The sequence below is a fragment of the Trachymyrmex cornetzi genome, unplaced genomic scaffold (genome assembly GCF_001594075.2).
Source record: "Trachymyrmex cornetzi isolate Tcor2-1 unplaced genomic scaffold, Tcor1.1 scaffold73, whole genome shotgun sequence".
Lineage (NCBI taxonomy): Eukaryota > Metazoa > Arthropoda > Insecta > Hymenoptera > Formicidae > Trachymyrmex > Trachymyrmex cornetzi.
The window spans coordinates 1,726,724-1,753,274 of NW_017300059.1; the positions used below are offsets into that span (position 1 = coordinate 1,726,724).

Genomic DNA, 26,551 nt, shown 5'->3' on the forward strand with positions numbered 1-26,551 from the left:
CAACGCGCTCGCGGTCGGTCCGATTCATTGGGTGCATTCAGTACTACAACCGATCACTGAGCGCTCAGTGAGCTCTTATATCTAATTGGTGTATATTTTTAGATCTAATGGAATATGCCAATCAAATGCAAGAGCTCACTGAGCGCTCAGTGAGCGGTTGTAGTACTGAATGCACCCAATGGACACATTCAGCGGACTCAATAGTTGAGTGAGCGCTCGCTGTTATTGGTGTATTCTTTTAGCTCATCCAATCAGAATTTTAGATTTAGAAGAATACACCAATAACAGTGAGCGCTCACTCAACTGTTGAGTCCGCTGAATGCGCCCATTCTCTGCACGTTTTGTATGAGCAAAATGACGTCATGGATTTTTGAATTCGCATGCTCACGGTGACCATAGGCCTGTTCTTTTTGGCTGAACTTTTGCACCAGTTCACCTTTCTTCCTCTTCTTTCCTCCTGGAGAGAAAAGGAAGAAACTGGTTGGCAAAAGTTCAGCCAAAAAAAAACAGGCCTCATGATCCGGAGATGGGTCGGCGTGAGTATTTACTTTATTTGCCCGGGAGAAGAGGACTAATATGAATTATGAATGTGGAACAGATGTATTCAGGTAGTATAATCGCTTACTAAAAATAATTAAATGTAACTGATAATAATATAATAATAATAATTAATAATATTAATTGTTTCAATAATTAAATATGATTGATTGGATCGAGATTATAACATTAATTGGTTATAACATTTATGGGATTTAAATTTTCATCCTCATTCTCTGAATCCTCGAATACAATTTTCATCAAATGCAACATTGAATATGATCCATTATTGATAGTAAACAGGTTATGGGCCTCGTGATTGTATCCACACCAACAGGCGGTCCGAAATAAAATCGTCGATAGCACGATAACGAATCGGACCGACCATTAACATCGTGAGATTTGGGAGCACCGTGGGAGTAAATCGGACCGCAATCTACATAAAGCGAATCAGACCCCCCCCTCCCATCCAAGAATATGAAACGCCATTATTAAAAAACAAAGAAAGAAAAAAAAAGTTATTATAATTATACTGATAATCTTCTTATTTTCTGGGGAAGGCTCCGATTGCACACATTGCATGTTGTACACATGCGTCGCTAATTGGCTAATTTAAAAATAAAATATTCTCATTCATGATAAAAATACAAGGGTATGTGCTCATCAATTGTCTAAAACTCGTTCAGCTTGCGCATGTCCTTGCTTACGTCATATTCGGGTACGCGTTGATTGGTCGGTTCTGATTCGGGTGCAATCGGTGGTTATCGGTCGTAATTTATCATGGCGTCCATGGCGTAGTGCACGTTGTCATCGGTAGAAGTTAATGTTAAAAATATTTTCACGATGACCTGCATAGTGAAAGGATGCGGCAATTATATGAAAAAAACAAAAAAAACTGAGGGAAGTAAAATTAAATATTTTACCTTTCCAAAACAATCTGAAATTGCTGAACAGTGGCGTAAGCCACTCGTTGTGACGTAAGCAAGGACAAAAATCTGATTGGTCATGCGCATGAGCATACCCTTGTCTTTTTATCATGTTCTCATTGGTAAAGCAATGAAAAATTACTAGGCACCAGCTGATATGAGTGGTGTGTGCAATCGGGATTGTAGGCAAACGGGATCCTCCCATTTTTTAACTATTATTAGATGATTTATGTCGTTATATACCAGTTAGATTGTTTGTGTTCACCTTTGTTTGAGGTCAAGAATCACAAAAATAAGAAGGTTAATGGCCTATCACTAGACGTTGACCGAATAAATTTCTGGATACTAACAAGAGCTAGTTTTCCATCCATATTGAGGAAATTTTAGAGGAAGAAGATTAGAGGCTCTCTGAAAAAACTGCGCTAAACACGCTCGAGAAAAGTTAAAAACAAGCTAAAATTCTATTGCGAGTTCTTCAATAGAATCGTATCCTACTGATCCAATTTCTATCTTAATTTCCTATACATCGATATATAATTCCAAAGATGAATCATACGACTAAAGACGAGCGTTATGAAGTTGAATATTTGGAAACGCCCGTTATATCAGAGAATGACGATCTAAAATATAGGTAAGAAGAAAGCAAATAGCAACAAGCTCGATTTCGATCGGAATAAGCATGGAAAATACTAATTAATATGATGGTAATTTTGAAAAAAACGTTATAAATTAAATTAATTTTTTACAAGGACGAATTAGATTGTTCTTGTGATCAGTATTATCATTGATTTCTGATTTCATTATTTTTGTTTTCCAAATTTAGAGTTATCAGATTACCAAATGGTTTAACAGCTTTGCTGATATCTAGTAGAGAGGAAAGAAATGATACAAGCAAAGATGGTTGCAAAAAAGATGAATGCAACAAAGAAGATAATTCCTCAGTTGAACAAATTGACATAGATAACTGGCAGGTACAAATAAGAGCTGGTTCAGCTTGTATTTTAGAATTATATTTTTTATGCTAATTTTTTTTTAATTATCTTTTATATATAATCTGTCATTAAAAATTCATTGGAATTATGTCATAGAGATGGACCTACATAAAATCATAAGAAGTATTTATCTCCTCAAAATCTGAAGTCAATAAAAAAAAGCAACAACATAAGTAATAGAACGAAACCAATAAACCAAATTATGATTTTGCATTTGTTGCTGCTATCTTATTATGTTCTCTATTATTATATATATATTTTACATTTTTCTGTGCCATTGACTTAGAATATTATCAGTTTCATCAAGAGTTTCTGTTTGAAAAATTTGGTCTCCTATCTGCGGGAGTTTTCATAGATTTATTTTTAGATTTATTTTTGTTTATAAATTTAGAACTTAACTGAAATGATTAAGACTATCAACTTTACAGAAAAACTGCAAGAGACAAAAATTATTTATTTTCTTCTCATAAAGTTCTGAGAATTTTTTCAGAATTTTTTCAGAATTTTTTAATACCGTATTTTCTCATGTTGGTAAAAATAAGAAAATGCAGCACTAAAAAGTTGATGAAAAATTCTGAAAAAATTCTCAAAACTTTATGAGAAGAAAATAAATAATTTTTGTCTCTTGCAGTTTTTCTGTAAAGTTGATAGTATTTGAGTAAAAAATTATTCAAGACCAATATTTTGCAATTTTTAGTAATTTATATCTTGTTAACTATTGCGAAAATTGCAAAATGGTAGAGGACTTTTTGACTCAGTTTAGTCCGCTCTATCTACACAAAAGTGATTGGCAAAAAAGGTCGGGACACCCTGTATATATGTGTGTATGTATATATGTGTGTGTATATATATATATATATATATGTTTTTTTATATGTAGGCAGAATGCAGCTTGTGTATAGGAGTAGGCAGTTTCAGCGATCTACCAGAAATTCCAGGCATAGCACATTTCCTTGAGCATATGGTTTACATGGGATCCGAAAAATATCCTCAAGTATCAAAATATAATACATGAATATATTATAACATTTATTTATTTACATATGTAAATGTGTACTATCTTAATTGCAGTACGATTTTCATGAATTTATTAGTAAACATGGTGGATATACTTTTGCTTTAACAGAACACGAGCATACAAAATTTATCTTTAGTATCCAAGACAAACACCTGTTACCAGCTCTCGATCGTTTTGCTCAATTTTTTATTAAACCCCTGATGAAGAAAGATGCCATCATACAGGAGCGAAAGGCCATAGAAAGCGGTACATAAACCACAATTGTAATATTGTTGTAATCTGTAACTTGCAATCTTGATATTCCATGCTCTTTAGAGTTTCAATTGGCTTTACCCAATGACGATATCAGAAAGGCACAACTGATGGCCTCTTTAGCGCGAATTGGTCATCCAGTCAACAAATTTACTTGTGGCAATTTAATAACATTGCGTGACAATGTGGATGATGACAAATTGTATGAAGAGCTGCACAAGTTTAGAAAGCGCCATTATAGCGCTCATAGAATGAAGCTAGCTATACAGGTAAAGGCCATTTTACATTGGTTGTATTGTAGACGTCGCAAGTCACAAGCTTGTTGCTTCAGCCAATCCGATGTTTCAATTTTAAAGTCGCATGATGCTTATGACGTTTTCGACGCTACGATACGACCAATGTAGAATGGTCTTAATAACTTCGTTAAAATTGCGCAGAAAAATCGTTGATTATTTGTTATAAATAATTTATAACATGATACAATTTTTTGTAGGCGACGTTACCATTGGATACATTAGAAAACTATGTCACAAAGTGCTTTGCTGATGTACCAAATAACGGGCTGCCTCCTGATAACTTTACCGCATTTAAAGACGGTGTTTCTTTCGATACTCCTACTTTCCGAAAAATGTATAAAGTTAAGCCTTTCAATGATACAAATCAAGTATGTGTGACTTGAACACAAATCCAAAATATGCCATCTTTATACTGAATAAATACATAAAATAAAAATTGTTTTTTACAGCTACAAATAACATGGGCTATGCCTTCAGTACTTGATTTTTGTAGAAGTAAACCATGTGAATATATCGCGTGGATTATTGAACATAAAGGAAAAGGTTCTTTAATTAGTTATCTGCACAAAAAAATGTGGGGATTTAATTTATTTAGTTGTAGTCATGAAAGTGATTTTGAAAACAATTCTATGTACGCCTTATTCAAGATTATTGTAGTGCTTTCCCGTGAAGGACAACAGCACTTGGAGGAAATTTTAAATGCATTATTTTCTTTTATCAATTTATTAAAGAAGGAGGGTCCGCAGAAAAGAATTTATGACGAGATTTGTACGATTGAAGAAAATGATTTTAGGTAAATCAATTTTAAGAATAAACGTATGCAAAAGAGAAAAACTGACAAAATATATGTAAGACTTATACTTGGAGGTTTTTTTAGATTTTTAGGTCTGACGGATAATGTAGAGGATTTGTGTAAGACGATGCATTTCTATGTACCACACGATTATATAACTGGGAACGGTAATCTTTATTTTGAGTATAACCCAGAAGCTATACAAAAATGTTTAAATTATATGTTGCCAGAGACCGCGAATATCATGATTTTCAACAAAGATTTTGACTGTCCCGAATTAAATAAAGTCGAGCCGTGGTTTAAGACCAAATATACAGACATTGAGATACCAGAGAAATGGATCGAACGTTGGAAATCTATCGAGCCATTGCCAGATTTTAATTTACCACTACCAAATACATTCATTACCAGTGACTTCTCTTTAATATCGATGCCAGCAGAGATGCCAAAATATCCTATACAATTACACAAGGATGATATATCGGAGATTTGGTATGGCCCATTTGATTTGCCAAGATGTTCTATGAATTTCCATTTTGTTTCCTCTCTGGAACGACAGTCACTGAAGAAGTAAGTAATAACATAGAAAATATAATACTACATTATTAGAATTAGTACTACTACGGTACTACTAATTCTATATACTAATTTCTAACTTGTAAATATATAATAATTTTTATATAATCGTTTGTATCTTATTAAAAAATATTCTTATTAATGATATTACAGTGTAGCTCTCATGAAAATGTACTGCAATGTATTAAAAATGCTATTGATCGAAGACTTGTATCCAGCTTTAGCAGCTGGATTCACTTATGATATTTTTGTCGATGAGGAAGGTATCATAATAAAATTAGATGGGTTTAATGAAAAACTACCTGTAAATATACATTTAAATCATATATATAGTTACAAATATAATTTCGATATATACATGTATATTTTTCTTCTATTACAGCTCTTATTAATGACTATTGTAAGATACATGGTGGACTATCCAACCCTTGTTACAAAGGATTTATTTGAAATTGCCAAAGTACAAAAACTTGAAATATTGTACAACAAATTTAGAGAACCTGATAAACTTGTCAAGTACTGATTATTTATTATCAAACATAATTGTAACGATTATAAGATTCTTGCATAACTATAACAATTAATGATATTAATTGTAAAATAAATTACATTAAGCTATATTTCTGTCGATTAATCAGTAACGTATATATCTTTATTAGGGATGGGCGATGTTTCATCGATTATACAAAAAATCGATGAAACATTGATTTCATCGATTTTTTGTATAATCAATGAAACATCGCCCATCCCTAACTTTATTCCTTTTTACAGGGAAGTGAAATTACAGAAACTTAATGTCTCCCATTATACAAACGTAGACATGTACACTACTCTATGTGATGTTAATTTTGAAGAATTCCAAGACTTCGTAAAATCCTTCACCAATCATTTGTTCATTCAGTGCCTCGTGCAAGGCAACATGACACAAGACGCTGTAATTGAAACTGTACGACAATGTATCGAATTAATCAATTGCGATCCTTTGCCCTCTAGTACGTCGTCGCAGATGAAAGTCACTCAGATACCTTTGGGTACATATTACTGCAAGTTAAAAAATATCAATAATAGTGATATAAATTCTGTAGTAACGAATTATTATCAAGCCAGTGACACGTCGATGGAGTTATCAATGTTAATCGAACTGCTGGTTGTAAGTATAACATCATTTTGTATATTTTACGTGGAATTCTTGGATTATGTTTATTTTTATTTATATAAATAAATGAAATATAAATAACAGTTTTGATTATTGTGATTGATTTTGTCCTCACATCACATTCTTTCGTACTGTGCTTACAGATGATAATGAAAGGACCTTTATGCATTCAACTACGAATTCAAGAACAGCTGGGTTATAATGTCTTGTGTGATTTTGTAGATTTCAATTTAGGGTATTCTATTTCTGTTCACACTCAAGCAGATAAACACACAACCGAACATGTGGACCAGCGAATCGAAGAATTTCTGAAATCGTTTAATAAGATTTTGGAAGAATTCTCAGAAGAGAAATTGGATGATGTAAAGGAAGCGCTAATAACATTGAAGCGATCTGCCAATTTCGTGTCTGTGAAAGAAATAGTTGAGAGAAACTGGAATGAGATCATAAGCTACAAATACATGTTTGACAGATTTGAGAAGGAAACGCTTGCAATAAAGAACATAAAAATCACTGAACTAAGAGAATGGTTTGCAAAGCACACACTGAACGGAAGTAATTTTAGAAAATTGAGCGTACATGTGATAGGAACTGATCCAAAGGAAATTACGGTCAAGAAAGCAAATAGTGAGTAAATAATTAGTTTATATCTATTTGTTATCTAACTTTGTTTTGTCAGATTATGCTTAAAGTTGCTAAATTAAGGCTCCTGAATAGTCGCGGCGGTCGTGTTGGAATCGTGTCGTCATAGGCGAAAAATGCACGTTAATTTATGCTGCATGCCATTTGTAAATAAGTCCGCATCTACAATAGATGTTTTAAACCTTAAGCCGTAAGAAATTGACCAATTACAGTCGAATCCGAGAAGAATAAGCGACTGTGATTCGCCCATTTCTTATGGCTTAAGGCTTAAAACTCTATTGTAGATCCAGACTAAAGACAATTTGGATAAATCTAAATTACGAGATCGCTTTAAAACACTTGTAAAAATGGGCAGAAACTGCCCTTTTCTCCCTTAATAGTAAGTAAAAGGCAGATAAAGTGAGCCTAAATTCGGGCAGAAACACACGGTTTACAGCTGTTGAAACGAGTAAAATTACGCTTTTACGTATAAAATTCCAAGATGAGTGAAGTTTCTGCCCATTTTTAGGACTTTAGGATTTTAAGTACGAGGCAAGTCACATTTTCATAATTAAATAAATAATAACGAAATGGCACGCAGCACTAATTTCGACAATTTCGTCGTCAAAACGTTACTTTTCCACGTTTATAAGTTCAGCCATTTATTGTGGCCAGGCACTGTAAGGGGCTCCGTACAATAAAAGGAACAGGGAACAGAGAATAAGAATTTCAACCTATCAGAAACTGTGTATTCCACAATACATGATTTCTGATAGGTTGAAATTTTTATTCTCTGATTCCTGTTTCTTTTATTGTGCGGAGCCCCTAACTGTTTTACACGCCTACCGACAGTTGTCGTAGCGCAGCTTTTTCACCATATAAAATATCTGCGCAACGACACCGACAACTGTAGGTAGGCGTGTAAAGACAGTTAAGCTGGAAACACAATAGACACAGGCAATAGGCACAGGCAACAGGGAATAACGAGTCGTCCAATCAGAGCTTTGGGGTATAAGTTCGATATTATATCCCAGAGCTCTGATTGGACGGCTCGTTATTCCCTGTTGCCTGTGCCTATTGCCTGTGTCTATTGTGTTTCCAGCTTTACGAATCGCGTTCCAGGCCGCCGCCTGATTCTGTGTCACCGGCTGAGTATTCAGGAGCTTTAAAATTAAAATATTTGTTGTAGATACTGCAGAGAATTGCAAGAAAATGAATTTTTCTTTAGAATATATAATTGATGATCTGCAGCATAAGAAAATTGAAGATGATGTTACGAACGAAGAAGATTATAAGAACAAAGTAAGTATAGTAACTAGACGAACATAAATGTAGTTAGTAATAATATAGGAGTACCCATTAGGATATCGTTTAATTATTTGTCAGTTTAATCTTTGATACTATTATCCCAATTTCAATTAGGGATTATTTTTCAAGAATTGATCGAAAATCGAATCAGCGCGCAGTTTATAAAACTATATATATATATATAAATTCACATTAAAATATTATCAAATATAAAGATCCTTTTAATCCGAATAAGGCATTTTTCTATCTAGTCCTATTTATACTTAATATTTTTTATCTGAAAAAAATGTTGCGCTACTTTTTGTTTATTTAATTTTTAAATTAATTCTTTCTATATATATATTTTCCAGCTGTTATTTGAAACTGTACCTCCTGCCTCTGTAGAGAATATGGTAGTACCTGCTTCCAAATTGTCTGCGGAAGAAGGAAAAATGTTAGTTCCTTCTCAGCATACAGAATCGGACATAGAATTGGAATCATTACATTTGTAAGAAATACTTCATGATTTTTCAATGTTAATTTTTTCTTAATTTTTTAATATCCCTTCATTTTATTTTCTTTTCTCTTAATATTAAGGGGTTAGACCGGTATGACCAACCGTAAAAATAGGTAATTTTTAAACGTGGATTGCCGAAGAAATAAAAAAGCTGCATACTTGTGTTTTGGTACCTTATTCAAGTACACGTTGAAGGTATAAAATATGCAAAATGAAAGGAAAAATAATAATCTTAACACCATTTATTAAAATGTCATGAAAAATCAATTTTTTTCGCATTAGTCGAATCGTATCATCGTATGAAACAAAAGAAAAATATCACTGAAGTGTACTGTATTCCCCAAGTATTGACCGAGCTTATTCAAAATTTATTAAAATTTGACTGAAAAAAAAATTTTTTAACTTTTGGTTTGATTTTTGGCATAAATATTGTTAATTAATTTATTAGTATCTTACAAAATAATAATGATACTGTAAAAATCCTCGGTCAATGCTTAGAGAATACTATAAGGATAATCAAAATTCAAGTCAATCCGATGAATGCATCCTGAAAAACCTTTTTGAACATCGTTTTGAAAAACAAGGTTTCAAGAAAAACGCATTTAAAGTTCTACAACATAATCTTTATATCATATAGTGCAAATTTTGTAGGCTTTGTAACTCAGAAACTAACTCGAATTTATACTTAAGACCTTTCGTTTCATATTCTACAGGTTTCAAACTACTTTTTGAAGCAAAAAAATTTTTTTTCGATTTAAAAAAAATTTTACACCAGTCTAATCCCTTAAATGATATTATTTCAGCTCCGTTGAGCATAGGCAAGATCAGAAAAGAACACAAAGTAACATTGATGAAAACTTCGAAGATCCAGAAATTCCATTAAAAAGGCAGCGATGTATTTCAAAAACGACACATATTTCAGAATCTTCTGACATGTATTTTGAATTTTTCTTTTATTGTTAAGTAGAAAAGCTAGACATAATAATATTTTAAATGTACAGGGTGTTACAGATACATACTAGGCAGTACGACGGGTTGCGCGGCAAACTTTGCATGGCCAAGCATGGTTTAATAGACAATGACAGTGACTTTATACATTATAAAGTTTACACTACAAAGTTTTATTATTTATATTATAAAGTTTATGTCATAAAGTCACTGTCATTGTCTATTAAACCACGCTTGGCCATGCAAAGTTTGCCGCGCAACCCGTCGTACTGCCTAGTATGTATCTGTAATACCCTGTATATTCGATAAATGATTTCGTAAATGGATATTTAAACATGAAAATCACATTAATCAAAATTTTAAAGAAAGGATAGAATTTATATTTTGTTGTATCCTAATAATCGCATAATTCTTTCTTCTTGTAAAAGAACAATACATTGTAAAAGAACAAAACAATATAAATTCTATCCTTCCTTTAAAATTTTATTAACTTAGCATATTGTTATCTCAAATATACCAAAGAATCGATTGATTGTTATTAATAAGATAAAATTGTTGTTACTATCAGTTCTATCGAAACTTCGCAATCTGCATTGACAAGTAACGAGATTTGGAATTTATTAGAAGTTTTGTGGCGTGACGAGCCGCGCGTCCAGTTCAGTCAACTTATTCCAGAGGACACATACACGAAGAGCGATGCTACTATCGCTTTCGAAATACTTCTTGGTAAGTGTTGCGACGTGTTTTCCATTATTTAAAAAAAAATACTGGCGAATTTTATGTTTTCATATCTTATTATATCACTGAATTTTTTCTTATTGTATCAATCTAACATTACACAATTCATTTATAGAATTTCATGCACAGAAGAAAATCATTTTGCAGCAGATTGACAATGAGCGCTTTAAGACTCTATGGATTTCAAAGTACAAGGAAAATTAAACTGAGATATAAGTGATCAGATATATATATATATATACATATATATTAACTACTTGCTAATATAGGTATTGATATTAACTGTAATAATTTCCATCATGGAATTTATTTTTATTATTTCTAATAAATAGTTATATTTTTCTTTGTGTTTGATTTACGCATAAAATAGCCACGGCAGTGTCGCTGCGCGTAGCTTAGCGCCGAGACATCTCTTTTTGTTACTAGCTCTGCAACCTGACTGGTTGGTCTGCAACCTGAGCCTTTGAGTGTCCGCCTTGTTTATATATGTCTGCTTGCATGGAAATCGATTATGATGTATTAAGCCTTGTGTCCACGACCTAGAAATCGGTCCGAGACCTTGGATGAAGAAAGAATTGACCTATCGCAATGGTCATGTGATCAAATTGTTCAAATTTGATTTGTTAATTTTTTCTCTGTCCGAGATCTCGGATTGATTTCTAGTATCGTGGACATCGGGCTTTAAAAGTAAGAGAAGCCGTTTTCCCAGACCGGGCGCCTGCTGCCGCCCAGCGGTAGTCGCGCGTCATGGGAGAGGGAGGATTATCAAAAGATTAAAGATACAATTTCATGCAGTGAAGCTTCGCTGGCGAAGATTGGTAATAATCCAGAATTTTTCAAATTCTTATCTTCTATCGCGTGAATTGAGCCGTGTACATAATGTACTTATGATTGGGGACCATTTAAATGTATATGTATGTATCTTGAAACTTTGCTTGTAACAAGATAAAAATTACAAAAGTGAACAAATTGACTAGGCTATTTATAATTTCATTAGTCAACATCTAGCGAATTTTACTTATTTTTGTAATTTTCAAGATACGCAATCGACCTCTTTGAGCCTACACGTGAAGTTGCATTCGTATTGTGACATAGAAGCACGTTTGCGATCTATAACATTTGCGCATCGCGACCGTTGGTTATTGGGTTTATACATTTAGATCCATATAAGGAACCAAAAGCAAGGACCAATCGTATTCAAGAAGTTTACGACAGTTGCAAAGCTGCTTTTTCTACTGAACGCAACTGAACGTAGTTAATAATCGATAACAGGCGCCATGAATCGACGCCTCACCTGCTTTACCGATCAGGCAGACGACAGGTGTGACGTCACGCGTCGACCGTCCCGCGATGCGTATCGGGAAACACGGGAAACCTGCCATCTTGAATGGCATGGCTCGTCTACATAGTGCGTGATGAAGGAGAGATGCGAGCTTTAGTGCGGACGTTTCGCTGGTATTACGCTACGTCGGGATCCGCGTGAGACTTAACGACGACCGTGACGCGAGGAGGCTCTTCCCCTGCCCCACGCGATGGAGGCGGTGAAGGCGTTTAACGCGGAGGTAAGTAACACCCCGAGGTCCCTCCGCTTGTACGCGCACGTCTTAGAGGTCACCGTCGTAGGGGCAGCTCTCCCTCTCTACGCTGCTCGCATTCAACTTTGCTCTTTCTACCTCGTATCTCATTCGGAATCTCATGAGAAAATCACAAGAACCTTTGCGATAAAAGAAAAAAAAATGATGCGTCGTCCCCCCCGAATCTTCCCCTTGGCTATAGTCAGTGTTGCTCTCCGATCTTGACGAAAGAGTATCCTTGCCGAAGACGCAACTCGTTCGAGACTCTTTGGAAAATCACGATCACGATGAAGGTTCCATGGTTTCCCCATCACTGGGACCTAGTGTGACTTGTTTTTGAAGGCCACTTGTCGATTTCGACTGAATCAGTGATCGCATTTTGTTGGGCGAATAGCTAGTTGTATTTCTGAATTATGGGATGATAAAACAAGCATGCACACATGTGATGTTGTGGTCTGTACTACGTCATTAATCTTCCCAGGCAACAAGCATCGTCCAAAAGATCTTTTTTTGTTTTGGATATCTTGTAGATATATATCCTCCAAAAGTTGTTTTTCTGTTGTCTTTACGACGTCTTTTGGACATGCATGTTGTCTGGGTTGTATTCGCTAAATGCTAAAAATTACTTCGAGATCTCGGTTAGAAATAGAATTAACAAGTCACGTTTGTATTATTTAGCATCTTGAATGGTTTACCAGTTGATTGTGTATCTTGAAATAAGGTGAAAATTGCAAAAGTGTACAAATTCATTAGATATTGACCAATTAAATTATGAATATTCTAGTGAATTTGCATACTTTTGTAATTTTCACCTTGTTTCGAGATACACAATCATCCCCCTAGATATAATGATTCACTTGGTGCATTCAGAAAGAGACACTACTAGAGTGCATTCAGGAAGCTCATTCCAGCGCTATCGAATCGTTCTGTCTTTGTTTTTCGTCTAATAAGCAACAAGGATAGAGTGATGCGGTAGTGCTGGTAGTAAATTCCCCAAACGTACCTCTAGTACTGCTTGTATCATTCTATCCTTGTTTTATGTAATAATAATTAACAAAGATAGAATGACACAAATAACGCTAATAACGTCTCTTCGAACGCATCCACTGTATTACACCGTGTCCTTTGTATCTCTTTCTGAAAACACTCTTTGGCCGATATTCGTAGTCGATTCTTGTATTTAAGACTGTCTTAAGTACAATCTTGAGATGTCATGCACTAATAGAGCCGTATTAGCATCTCAAAACATTACTTGAGGGTCTTGAAATAAGAGGTCTGTTTTTCGTGGCTAAACTAGTGTACACTTTGGAACTTAATGTGAGATAGATATACGTTTGATATTTGTAAAGCAAGAAAAAGAGTTCTAAAACAGTCTAGTGCAGGAACAGAAAACAAACCAAAGAACGAAGTATGATTGCCAGCCTTATGATACTTATACTATTGAGGGTCAATCATGTAACTTTTTGTTTAAAGCAAAAAGAAGCATGAAGAGTACAATTTTTTATGTATGTATGTATATATATATATACACACATAAATGCAATTTTTATATTATTTCACATTTTGTTTTACATTTCCGCTCTAGGAACAAAATTACATGATTGATTGTATTTGAAACGCTGCAGCTTTTGGCAGTGTAAGATAGAGATATGTTGATATTTACCTTCTATTGAAATATACATTAGTCCATACTCACTTTTTGTTGCAATAAATGCATGCATATAGTTTATGTTACGTATACTATAGAACTTTAGAAATAAATACACGTAAAAGATAATTTACATAGATAATACATTTTAATTCTTACTAGTAGAACTCCGTTTATCCAAACATACCTATTAGGGCTTGATTTCACAATATATGGTTACCTAAAAATTATAGATAACTAAGAAATTTATGAATAAATTTCATTGATGAATTTTTTGGTAACCTTTAATCTTTAGGTAACCATATATTGTGAAAACAAATCTAAGGGACAATACAATATTGAGGACAATAGTTTTGTGAATTATTCATATATTAGAATTTCATGGACTCTTCTTTTTATCAGTTCTGACAATAGGAGTTGATCTTCAAAAACCTGGGATAAAAGGAGGAGCTCGACATGCTTCTTCTTTTATCCCAGTTTTTGAAGGTTATGCAAGCAGCGTTACAGTTCAAATAACAGATGCTCAGACATAGATCTGTTTTTTTTTTATAAACTGAATTAATGTATATTTTTGGAACTTAAAGTGATATTTGATACTTGGCAAAAGCAAAAAGAAAAGTTCTAGTGCAGAAATAAAAAAAACAGGTCGTATAAGTTCGGATATTTGAAACCAGGCGCTAACTTGTATTGTATATAAATGTGTGCGGATGAAGGAATTCTACTGTATATTGCTTCTTCAGAAGACATAATTAATCAAGATTTAATTTTGCAGCTCTCTGCTCTTTACGATGTCAAACCCCCAATCTCGAAAGCCAAAATGAATTCGCTTACACGGGGAGCCATCAAAGCAATAAAATTCTACAAGCATGTTGTACAAAGCGTGGAAAAATTTATTCAAAAAGTAAATATCTATTTAAATTTTCTCTTAACCATATATATGTATGTGTATTTTGTAATTTATTTTATTTTGTTTTAGTGCAAGCCGGAGTACAAAGTACCAGGGTTGTATGTAATAGATTCAATTGTTCGACAGTCCCGACATCAGTTTGGGATGGAAAAAGATGTGTTCGCTCCACGATTTGCAAAAAATATGCAGACTACCTTTCTTAATCTTTTAAAGTGCCCACAAGAAGATAAGAGCAAAGTTATACGTGTATTAAATCTTTGGCAAAAGAATGCAGTTTTTCCACCAGAAGTTATTCAACCACTTTTCGATCTGGCAGACCCGAATCATCCGATACATAAGGAACAGCCAGTAAATAGCAATGGTAAATATAAAAAATACAATTACAAATGTATGTGAAATTAATAAATAATATAAATATAGGCATTGTGTCTAATTCAGATTGGACGCAACAAGCGTCAGGCAGCTGAACAGCAACTAATCAATGAGGCAATATTTATGGAGGCGTAAAAAATATCGCCTCGCTAGTTGATTGTTGCTCCGCTGCTTAACGCTTGCTGCACTAGGCTAGCTAAAACTTGGACTACAATATGTATACATATACATGAAAAATAATATTTTAATACTGATAGGTACATTAAATGCATCATCTGGAAGTAATCTGAGTAATGTAAGTGCAGTCACAAAAACTCCGCCATCTACAATTAAAAACGCTGCGAAGGATCCCAAACTATTTCCATCCGGAAAAACGATTGATCCAGTATGGCTTGCACAAACAAAAATGGAAGCAGCAGTCAACGCAAACAAACTTTTGGTAATATTGTCACATATATTTATACATTGTACACATATGTCTTAAAGTTTTATTCAATCTTGTTGTTTTCCATACAGAATCAGTCCAACTCCGGTCAAGTGGATTCCTCTTTTTTCGATCAATTACAACATTTACAGCAATTACTTATGAAAAAGGACGTTACAAATGAACCAAAGAGTTCTGTCAAGTTTGATAAAAAGCTGTTAGAGTATGATTACGGAGAAGAAGAAGATGACGACGTTGTTGTTACTAATTCTCCAAGCACAGCTGCCTCAGCCAATACACAGCACAATACAGTTTCAGCAAACAGCAGTTTAGAAAGTCTTGGACTATTGCTTGCAAATCCAGAGGTACTTATCGAATACTAAAAGTTAATAACAGTACTAAGGTACAATATATTCACTCTATATATGACGTGTTCTGTTCCATTTGAAGGTTATGAGACAATTACAAACTTTACAACAAACCATGCAAAGTAATGCAACCTCTTCAATCGAAATGGAAGAAAAGATGCGCAAGCTGCAACAAATGAAACAACAAGAAGAAGAATTTGATAAGCATTTAGCACAAACTGTTCCTGTAAGTTAATCAGATAATTTTTTAATTTTTTTTATGTCATGATTCTTGTACATAAATTTTTTTTTCTCTTTTAGAATCTTCCATTTGCAGCTGAATGTGATTTAAAACCTTCTGATATTTTGAAACCAAGCACACAAAATTATGCATCAAATATGAACAGCAATGTGATGCAGGATATGAGTCAGCCACCACCTGGTTATCCACCAGCTATGTCGTATTCTTCCCAGTCTTTATCGAACATTCGACAAATAAATCAGTCTACGCATCAAAATCAAAAGAGTCCATTGCTTGATGAACGTCAAGAAACGCAAGATTATTCTGGGTAAATATATCATAATTTAACAATATCATACTTAACTAATTTAACTCTCTTATATAACGGTCGTTTTTTTATAGAAACAGTGTCAGACGTGATAGCAGCAGTGTAGAAATTGTAAACTGCGAAAATGCGAGTTCCCAAAGTAGATCGCCAGAACGATATCGACATCACAGTCGATCCCGATCTCCGCGACTCAGAGATAGAGATAGAGATCGAGATAGAGATAGAAAATCTCGATCTAGAAGCAGATCGAGACGGAGAAGGTAATTAGGCTTACTTAGCATTAAATCAAATTGATTGTCTTTATTACTGACAAATACGTTAAATATAGAAAAACAAAGATCGTCAAATGATTAACTTGCATTTTTGTGCTATCAATTTTATATTACAGACATATTTTATATATACGTCTCCTTTTTTTAGATCTCGTTCAAGAGTTCGAAAACGTGATGATAGCCGAGAAAAGATGACGGAAGAAGAGCGGGAAAAGGATAGGGAACGACGCAAACGCGGTTTGCCGTCAATAGTTAGAGATAAATTAAGTGGTATGTATTTTAAAGATAAAGAGGATTTTCCTCATTTTATTTTATGAATCAGAATAGTAGGAAAAATTAAACGCACGTTTTTACAGTTTGCAGTACAACACTTTGGGTAGGACATTTGTCAAAACTCGTTCATCAAGAAGAATTATCCGATACATTTGGAGAGCTTGGTGATATTGTTAGCATTGATTTAATCTCGCCAAGAGGTTGTGCATTTATATGTATGAATAGAAGACAGGACGCATATCGAGCACTAACAAAATTAAAAAATCAAAAGATGCAAGGCAAAGCTATTACGGTAATTAATTATTTATAATACATTTCTTATACGATAACTGAATAAATTTGAAATGCTTTAGTATATGCAATATATTTCTATTTTAATTATACAGTTGGCATGGGCACCTGGTAAAGGAGTAAAAGGCAAGGAGTGGAAAGATTACTGGGAAGTAGAGCTAGGCGTCAGTTATATCCCCTGGAATAAATTAACCAATATTACCGATCAAGAATTGGAGCTACTAGAAGAAGGAGGGATGATAGACGAAGACACATTACCTCCTCATTTGAAAGGTAAAGTTCTTCAATTTGTACGTACACACAGAGAGTACATTGATATATTGCATGTGAAAAGTGAGTAATAGAAAGGGTAGTTTAATAAATTATATAGCAGTCTTATTGTTCCTGAAACATAGGTTACAATTACACCTCATAAGTCTTTCATTCACAATCTTCGATTCCCTCACGAATCAATGTTTTATAAACCGAAGCAAATGCGGCATGAAAGTCAGACAGAAAAGAGATTGCTACTTACGAATCGACTATCCTTGCATAAGATACATAATAAGCTCTAGTTTCATAAATTAAAGATCTTGCATTTATGAAATTTATTTACCTTTCGCTTACAATTTATTACAATTGTTATGCAATTTGTTTCTTTTACAATATCTTTATTTTAGATTGTATATGTGAGAAACACAATCAATACTAGAAATTTAAAATGCCTATTACGGTCGAAGCTGGATCTTCGTTGCTTTTAAATAATTCAATCTTGAATTACTAATATATACTATATATGTACTTGCATATATACCATATTGTAGTCTTTTTCAAACTGCGCGCCGAATTATTTTTCCGGACTAAATAAACGCAATTAAAACTACTCTAGTAATATCGCGAATTAAATTGACAAGCAATTTTAATAATTTTGATGCTACCATCAAGCATCATATATTATAAAGATGTTAATATATTAAAACTGTTAATAAATTTATTGCGAAAAATATTACCTCGGCCGGGACTTGAACCCGGATCTCTTGTAAACCATACGAGCGTTGTAAGCCATTAGACCACCGAGGCAAATTGTTTCTTTTAATTGGATGGCATTAGAGAAGAGTTTTTTAAAAGGCAAATTTCAAGATAGTTACATAAATTAAAATGATACACAACTTGAACCAACTTACGAGATTAAAATCAGAGTAATATCTTTAAACTGAAATCCGACTGTGAATCAGTCTTGTTGAAATAGAACTCTGAATAGTTTTATATTGATCAAAAATATTATTTATTATATTACTAAAATAATTGACGATATGCTGTTAAAAAGTATATTCGTACCATACATATTATTACATGTCATAATTAGTTATAAATTCTAAAATATGTAGGTTTGTTCTTTGTAGCTGAACTAACCTTTACTTAAAATCAAATAGGCATATATTTGATGAAAGGGAGATAGAAAGTGCAGTCTAGTGTAGTTGCAAAGAACAAGCCTTATGTTTTTTTTTTTTATACCACAGGGAAGTTGAAACACACTGGCACAAGTGCAGATGTTTTGCAACAACAGTTGCATCTGCAACAGCAAGCAATAGTTGCCACTGGCGCTCCTATCCCCACTTTGACGGATGGTATCGTTAATGTCATACAGCCACCGGCTAATTCACAGCAACAACAACAGCAGCCGCCGCAGCAACAGCAATTAGTCGACACTAGTCAACCGCCACCAATCAGGCCACCAACATCGGCTGCGCTACTGCCTCCACCGAACACTCAGTTGCAAATGATGCCGCCAGCATTTACAATGCCACCTGGAGTGCCACGTAAGATTATAGCGTTTATCTCAGTTTTTAAATTCAATTCGTTTTTTTATGAATATTTAGATGAGTACGATGTTGCAAGTGCGATATATAAATGTAGTATATATAATCAATATAGTTATTTTCAGTATTATACAATAGTTTTAATATGGTTTGAATTATATATTATATTATTTTTTTTTATATACAAGCCATAATATTCTTTATTTTATTATTTTTTCTTGAGTTGTACATACTTCATAAGGAAAAACATTTTTTTTACATCACAGCAGATATCTATGATGATGCTACGATTTGATGAGGTTTCTAGTAAAGTATCTTTCAATTCTTGGATATTACAAATTTGATACAGGAATGATTAGCCACATGGGCCTACAAATGCCGCATGGACTAATGCCGAATGTTCCAATCGGAGTACCACCACCTAACATGCAGAGTCTACTGGGACCACCCGGCATGATGCAAACCATGTTGACACCACCAGTAAATCCGCCATTTGGAGCAGGTGTTGGCGTAAGTTTATTGACGCAAATTCCACTGCCCGCACCTGCAGCGCCTTCGGATAAGCCAAATTCCACTGGTATGTACAATTCTTTAATAAGTATAATTAATAAAATAGTGTCTTGAGATATTTGCAATAGCTACATAATTTTCTATAACTATACTATAAAGTATTTGTCATATTGCGGTGTATTAGTGATAAAAAATTAAATTTTTATTCAATTTTTTATGAAAGGATCTCATATTAATTATATAGAAAATTGTTAAAATAATTTAGTTTTCACATATCTAGTTTATAATGCCGTGAACAAAAGATATTGACACAAGACTGAATAATGGATAGTTTTTGAACTATAGCGTATTAAAAATGCTTTGTGGGTAAAAATTTTACTTTGATACATCATAATTCAAAAACCATTATTGAGCCGTGTATCTGATATTTTTTTATTCACTACATTACAAATTACATTATGTATCAGAATTAATATGATAGAGTTTTATATATATATTTACATATATTTTAAATGTAGTCTTAACTCATATCCTTGTACTTTTTATGATCTATTACTTTAAGAATTATATAATAGGATATTTTCCTGTCTTGCTGAGATTTAAACGAAAATAACTTGTATATATAGAAACAGAATAGAAATATTATAATTAAAATTATCAGCGCTAATGTAGTACACGTGTGTATTCTCAGATCTAATTTTAATCGAATCCGCGATAATACTTAATATGCTTATCGCCCAGTAAAGTTGGCTAATTAGAGCCAAACAGGATACGAGATCCTGAACATTACAGGTATGCCGCACAATGTTCCACCGATTGGAGTACCACCGCCTACGACAGAGACGAGTATGCCGAACTTGCCGATGTTACGACAACCGTACGGAGTTGGTCCGGCGCCACCAATGCAGATGCAACTACCTCAACAACAGCATCACTCGGATGATATGGACGTAGAGATGGAGGATGCAATGCCGCAAAGTTTGAACAGCAACTTGCCTAAGGACAAGCCGAATCTCAGTGATCAGTTGATCGCGGCGATGAATATAAGCAGCAATGTAAATGATTGTCGTATGGAGAACGACCAATCTCGCGAGTACAAAGAACGGGAACGTGATCGGGAGAACAGGGAAAGGAGAGAACGGAATGATCGAGATCGTGGAGATCGCATGGATATCAACGAATGCAGAATAGATCGTGGCAGAGATAGAGGAAGAGGACGAGATCGCGGTCGAGATAATAGACGGAGAGATAATCGTGACGGTCGTGACAGAGAGAGGGATGATAGACGCGACAGAGACAGCCGTGAGACCCGGGATAGTCGGGAGAGCAGCAGCAGACACTCGGAAGGACCTAGTGGACAAAATCAAAACATTCAAGAAGGCGAGGGCATGAAGAAGGAAAACAAGCCCAGTCTAGCTGAACGACTACGGCAGTTAGCGGACGGTACGTTACCGCTGGATGACCGGATGGATAGGAACATGCGTGGCAACCGAGCTGAGCGTAACAACGAACGGAACGACAGGAACTTTGAAGAAAGTCCCGGAGGTGGAGTACGACGGCCACCCGGTGACATGCCGATCTCATTGATGGACCTACCTAAGTTCCCTGGAGTGATGCCTCCGGATCGAACCGACTTTCCTCGAGGACCGGATTTCCGGAGCGGACCGCCAGACACACGCGAGTTTCCGCAACGCGGCCTGCCCGACCGGCCTGATCGACAGAATTTCCCGCCGCGCGGTGGACCGAGGGCTTCACAGATGGACGACTTCCACGATCCTAGAATGCAGCCTGGCATGTTCCCGGAAGAACACTATGAGAATAGGTTAGGCCACAATGGGCCTCGGCCTGACGACTTTCCGCCGGGTAGACTAGGCCCGGCTAGAGACGAGTTTGAACGACCAGAACGTGGTCCTCGCAGACCGCCCGTAGACGAATACGAACGTGAGCGTTTCGAGTACGAGATGAGACGTGATGGATTTGATCCGCGAATGCAGGACGGCTTCGATCACAGGGGTCACAATGAGCGCTCCGACTTTGATCTCCGCAGAAGGGAATTCTTTGGTGGGCCGATGGAACCGGTGTTTGGAATGCCGCCTTTAATGGGGCCAAAAGGACCGAGAGGACCGGTTGGTCCTGATGGATTTGGACCACGTGGAGCCAGAGGACCCGGTAAGATATAAATTTTCTATTCTTTGTAATTGTATTTGGTAGTTTATGTTAGAAACTAGTTATTGTATGAGATATTAGCATTTAATATAAGGCCATGTTTCTTGTTGCAAATTGAAATAATTCTTACCAATTACTACCAATCGATCAATCGATTTACTCCATAATTCTGAGTGAATCTTGATCTGTTCTAAAGATTCTTTATGAACAATAGTTGTTTTACGTGATATATAGTTGCTAGCCATGTACATATATTCCAACGTGGTCTAGGGAGACGTTTCATGCAGATTAGGAATTTAAAATCCATACGTATGATGGCGGATAAAACCCGAGACATGCCAATTATGAAACCGCCATTCCCATTTGGAGCCCCCCTGCGAAATTCCAAAAAATTCTTTTAAAAAGTATTAAAATTTTAATATCTCTATTTCGATAGCAGATAGTCAATATTAATATTAGGTTTTAATATTATATATTAAATATTTAATATATTTAATGTTAGAGAGATTGGCTGCAATCAGTTACTTAAACTTTTACAAACAGTTCTAATTTATTATCTATTTTTAATTTTTTACTAATTATTATATGTATCACATTCATTTGAAATATAATATAGAGACACTAAAATTTCTGATTTACAAAATACTCATAAATTTTATTAATTAAGAACAATCAAATGCATTAAAAAGAAATAATATAACTCGTAATAATTAAATATTTTAAATTTGATTTTAATTAAAAAAAAAAGGAAGAGAAAAAAATAATAAGTAAATATTATTCCAGAAGCTTTATATTTCTTATTGTATAAAATACTCGATATCGGTTCCTGTGCTCACATACGCATGTATTGCATGAAACAGCAGCAGTTATAAACTTTTGATAAACTTATATCACATTTTTATACATAATAATTATATCTGTAACTATCCGTATGAATTTCTTAATGTTAATTTGTTCATTTAATTTCTTTACTCCGCGATTTACATGTTAAAAAATATGTAATATGATAGAAAGCAAACGAAGTGACCTGTTTTATTATTTACAGCGAATATAATTATGTTGGCTTCGTGCGTGTGTCACTTTGCTGTGTCTTTTGTAGGTCCTCTCATGTTCCATCTACGTGGCATGGGTCCAAGAGGTATGAGGCCCGGGATGAGGCCGCCGTTCGCACCTCGAGGTCCACCATTCGATCCAAGAGAATCGGACTCTTTCTTCCGACCGCCGTTCGATGAAATGCGCGGTCGTCCAGGACCACATATCCGACCACCGTTTGGCCCGATGGGTCCACCGGCAATGCATGGACCAGATGGACCATGGAGAAATCAGGAGGGCGGTGGACCCACACCATGGTCTGGACAGGAACCCGATGGACACGGACAACGCGAGAATCATCTTCCACGAGACAAGCAAAAATTAGCAAAGCATCAAGATTATAAAAACATGTCCGAGCGGGAGAACCGTAATCGAAATCGAAAATCTAGGTGGGGCAATATTAGCCCACAAATGACGGATGACGTGGATGAGATGCCGTCGGAAGAAGCCGAAAATAAAATGGAGACATCGGATGGCAGCAAATTAGAAGCGAAGGATGACTTTGATGCTTCAGCCTTGGCTATCAATCAACAGAATCTTCTGATGCAAGAGAATCAAGATGAGTCGGTAATCCACGAGCAAAATATGATGCATGGTGACAGAGAAAACGAATTTGCAAGTGTATCGAACGATAACAATGTTGATGAGATGAGTTATAAAAATGATGAGACCAACGCCTTCGAAATTGGTGTGGATCATTTCTCCAGCAACGATTTAGCGCTAACGCAGCAGGGTGAAGAGGAACAGTGTGAATATGAAGCACCCATTCCAGCTGAAGATTCAGCGCAGCAAAATGTGGTACAATCGATCGAACAAATAGGGCACGTCAGTGAAAATTATAGTGAGCAATCAGTGGAACAGCAAGCGGATTTGTTATAAACAGAAAGGAAAGAAAGTAAGAAAAAGATCGATATTTGGAAAATTACCAAAGTGAAGTATAGAGAATCTTCAGGCAGATTCGTGTAAAATATCGTTTAAATCGATACGATGTACATAGAGTCGTGCTAGTGAGAAAGAGCGAAAGAGAGCGAGCGAGAGAGAGAGAGAGAGAGAGAGAGAGAGAGAGCGAGCGAGCGAGCGAGCGAGTGAAAAAAAGAGAGGGAAAGAAAAAAAGTGAAAAAAAATTCGATTTTACAGACTCAGAATTATCACACTCTGGAGTGGTGGGGGAGCCATTGGGTCCAGTGAGTTGTTTTGAGTATCTTTCAATCGTCAGAATATTCAATTGTTAACTCTCGTGTAAGTCTTAATCAAGATTTCTTCCCAACTGAAATCTGCTTAGATAATTGCTGTGATAAAGTGAACACAGGACCTGTTTATTCGTGTAGAGGTATATACAGAGATTCAATTCTTAATTGAAATTCTTTTATCATAATCTTTACTACTTTTTTCCTCTTCTTTTACGTTGAATGATAGTTGCAATTATATATATTACATAACAAAGAAATATATATATATGCATATATATATATATATATATACATATAAACGTATATATAGACACAATTTGAAAGAATTCCATCATTGCCATCTATACGAAATCAATCTCCAGTCAATTTGTTTGTAGTTTTATTAAGAACTTTCCTGTAGTTCATTTCGAATCATCTATCGGGCATTGTACAGCGATAGTATCATACCTCATGCCCCTTTGAGGATTAATTTATTGAATTGTACATACTTTTATATTTTCGTAGCAGAACAAATGAATGAATATAATGTGCTGATTGCCATTGCTCAATCAAAGAAAGAAAAAGAATAAATATTTTATATATAACGTCTTTGATAACAAAAGAAACATGGCCTTGTTATTCCGATACGCGCGTAGCTCCTGATTACGACAAAATGAAAATGACAAACTAAGAAGTCTGCACGTGTATAATATACGAATTATATTTCTAGGCATCTACAGAGACATGTACATAACACAGTTCAGAATATATTTGTTTTTCTTTTTCTTCCTGATATTTTTTTTATCGGTTCTGTGCTTATTCTTCCCTTGAATTTTTTACATAAGCGAATAATTGAAATTATCTGTTCTACGCTAATTCACGGCACAGATTCATTTCATTCTGCATGAGAATTTAAATTAATCCGTTTGAGTATAAGAGCAAGAATAGTTACAAAGTTACGACGTGTCCCACGCGTACACGCGCTTCCATTTAACTTACACACATCACACACACGTACAGACAACGTGGTTCCTGTGTTCACATACGCATGTATTGCACGGCGCAGCGATGGAAGACACGTGCTTGCGCTCAAACTGAGTGACAAGTGCAAGGTATTGTTCCCAATTACTTTCACATACCGTTAGTCAAGAAATGTGACTAAGATGATATTAAGAGAGCCATTGCTTGGCCGCCACCACTCCAGGATGAAATTCGTCGATACATATATTACCCATTTAATTATGTATCTTTAACGATTAGAATAATTACGGTTAAGAGATGGTATTGAGAGAGAACGACTTCCAAAGTTGAATTGTCCGATCGTGTTCAATTGTTGGACTCATCAACTGAACCGAACTCTTTGATTTTGAAACGTTACTATTAGACGTTCACTTCGCGCCTTTAATAATAAATAAAAACTGGATTGTTAAAAAATAATGGTAGACTTTTTAACGAGTCGTTAAAATAGGATATGATAGCATTATTTCAACGCGTATAATAACAATGTTTGATATTTTCACGTTAGAAAACGCATGTATGCCTATTTCTTTGCTTTGAGCTTAGTTTAAGTTACGTTTTACGATCATATATTCATATATGTGAATCCATGAACAAACAGCAATTGTATTTAAGAGCGTATACTTAAAATATGAACATAAAATAAATTGACAAAATATTATTTCTTTTCACTAGTAGCATGCTGGTACTTATTGTAATTTTCAACACGTAATTTCCACATTTCGTTGACAAATTTTATAATACATATATTATAACGTATATAAAAAAAACTAGAAATTCTGTAAAATGTATTGTACAAATAACAATGTGACATTTGTTTATATCCATATCATTTATATATATTCGTTTTTTCTTGATCAATTTCTTCATAAACTGTTGTAATTCAAATATCATAAAGAATTTTCGAAATGAGTACGAGTATACAAGTGAAAAACCATTAGGACAAATTGAATTATTATTATTTAATGTATAGTTGCATTTGCTTCCAATTCATGTAACACATTAAAGATACATTGTAATCATAAGTTTCATAAATGTAAATTAAAAAAAATTTTTTAAACGAGAACCTGGAGTGGTGCGCGGCACTACATTCTAGGATTTTATACATATATTAGAATGGGATTGTATATAAATTTTTAATCTAATTATAATGTGGAACCTTTTTGAGGCATGTTATGTTTCCTCGTGTACAATATTACTTCCAAAATTTCAGCATTTGTGAGGGATGGTATTTTAATTTTTTGAAGTCTTTATATATATATATTTTTTTAAATATTATATATGCACTTATATATATATATATATATATGTGTGTGTATGTGTATATATGTATGTGCGTGTATTGTATATATACAATTATGTATATATACATATAGTTAACACACGCGTGCGTACAGAAAAAATATATTGATAGATGAGATTATATAGTTTATATATAATTGAAAATAATCTTGTTAATTTAAT

General features: G+C 34.6%; 2 protein-coding genes across 3 annotated transcripts; both read left to right on the forward strand.

Annotated features, from left to right (window-relative positions):
* Nucleotides 1-1,999: 1,999 nt before the first annotated feature.
* LOC108767832 (nardilysin) lies at nucleotides 2,000-10,861 on the forward strand (the record flags this gene model as incomplete). The annotated part of the gene is made up of 17 exons (XM_018517901.1): nucleotides 2,000-2,094; nucleotides 2,287-2,434; nucleotides 3,336-3,449; nucleotides 3,527-3,719; nucleotides 3,789-3,994; nucleotides 4,219-4,389; nucleotides 4,471-4,814; nucleotides 4,899-5,384; nucleotides 5,544-5,694; nucleotides 5,773-5,906; nucleotides 6,162-6,540; nucleotides 6,690-7,173; nucleotides 8,357-8,469; nucleotides 8,826-8,962; nucleotides 9,775-9,906; nucleotides 10,488-10,645; nucleotides 10,773-10,861. Coding segments are annotated over 17 exons (3,534 nt in total), but the record flags the coding sequence as incomplete, so codon positions are not given.
* Nucleotides 10,862-12,038: 1,177 nt separating this feature from the next.
* On the forward strand, nucleotides 12,039-23,956 carry Isha (Insulator su(Hw) mRNA adaptor). Of its 2 annotated transcripts, none has more exons than XM_018518025.1 (15): nucleotides 12,039-12,219; nucleotides 14,652-14,780; nucleotides 14,856-15,147; nucleotides 15,416-15,597; nucleotides 15,675-15,947; nucleotides 16,033-16,176; nucleotides 16,251-16,498; nucleotides 16,573-16,758; nucleotides 16,919-17,040; nucleotides 17,127-17,335; nucleotides 17,430-17,607; nucleotides 18,834-19,133; nucleotides 19,483-19,710; nucleotides 20,412-21,812; nucleotides 22,909-23,956. In XM_018518025.1, exons 1-15 carry the CDS (start codon nucleotides 12,190-12,192, stop codon nucleotides 23,778-23,780), a joined length of 4,794 nt encoding a protein of 1,597 aa, XP_018373527.1. In that variant the 5' UTR covers nucleotides 12,039-12,189; the 3' UTR covers nucleotides 23,781-23,956. The 2 variants fall into 2 exon arrangements, with proteins under 2 accessions (XP_018373527.1, XP_018373528.1); XM_018518026.1 differs by having other exon boundaries at nucleotides 20,436-21,812; nucleotides 22,909-23,780.
* The last annotated feature ends 2,595 nt before the right edge of the window (nucleotides 23,957-26,551 follow it).

Excerpts from the sequence above, each read along its gene's own strand:
- Isha (XM_018518025.1), top strand. The coding sequence starts at position 12,190 with ATGGAGGCGGTGAAGGCGTTTAACGCGGAG. Across the intron at positions 15,598-15,674 it reads TCAACGCAAACAAACTTTTG|AATCAGTCCAACTCCGGTCA; the intron begins GTAATATTGTCA and ends TTTTCCATACAG. Across the intron at positions 16,759-16,918 it reads AGCAGATCGAGACGGAGAAG|ATCTCGTTCAAGAGTTCGAA; the intron begins GTAATTAGGCTT and ends TCCTTTTTTTAG.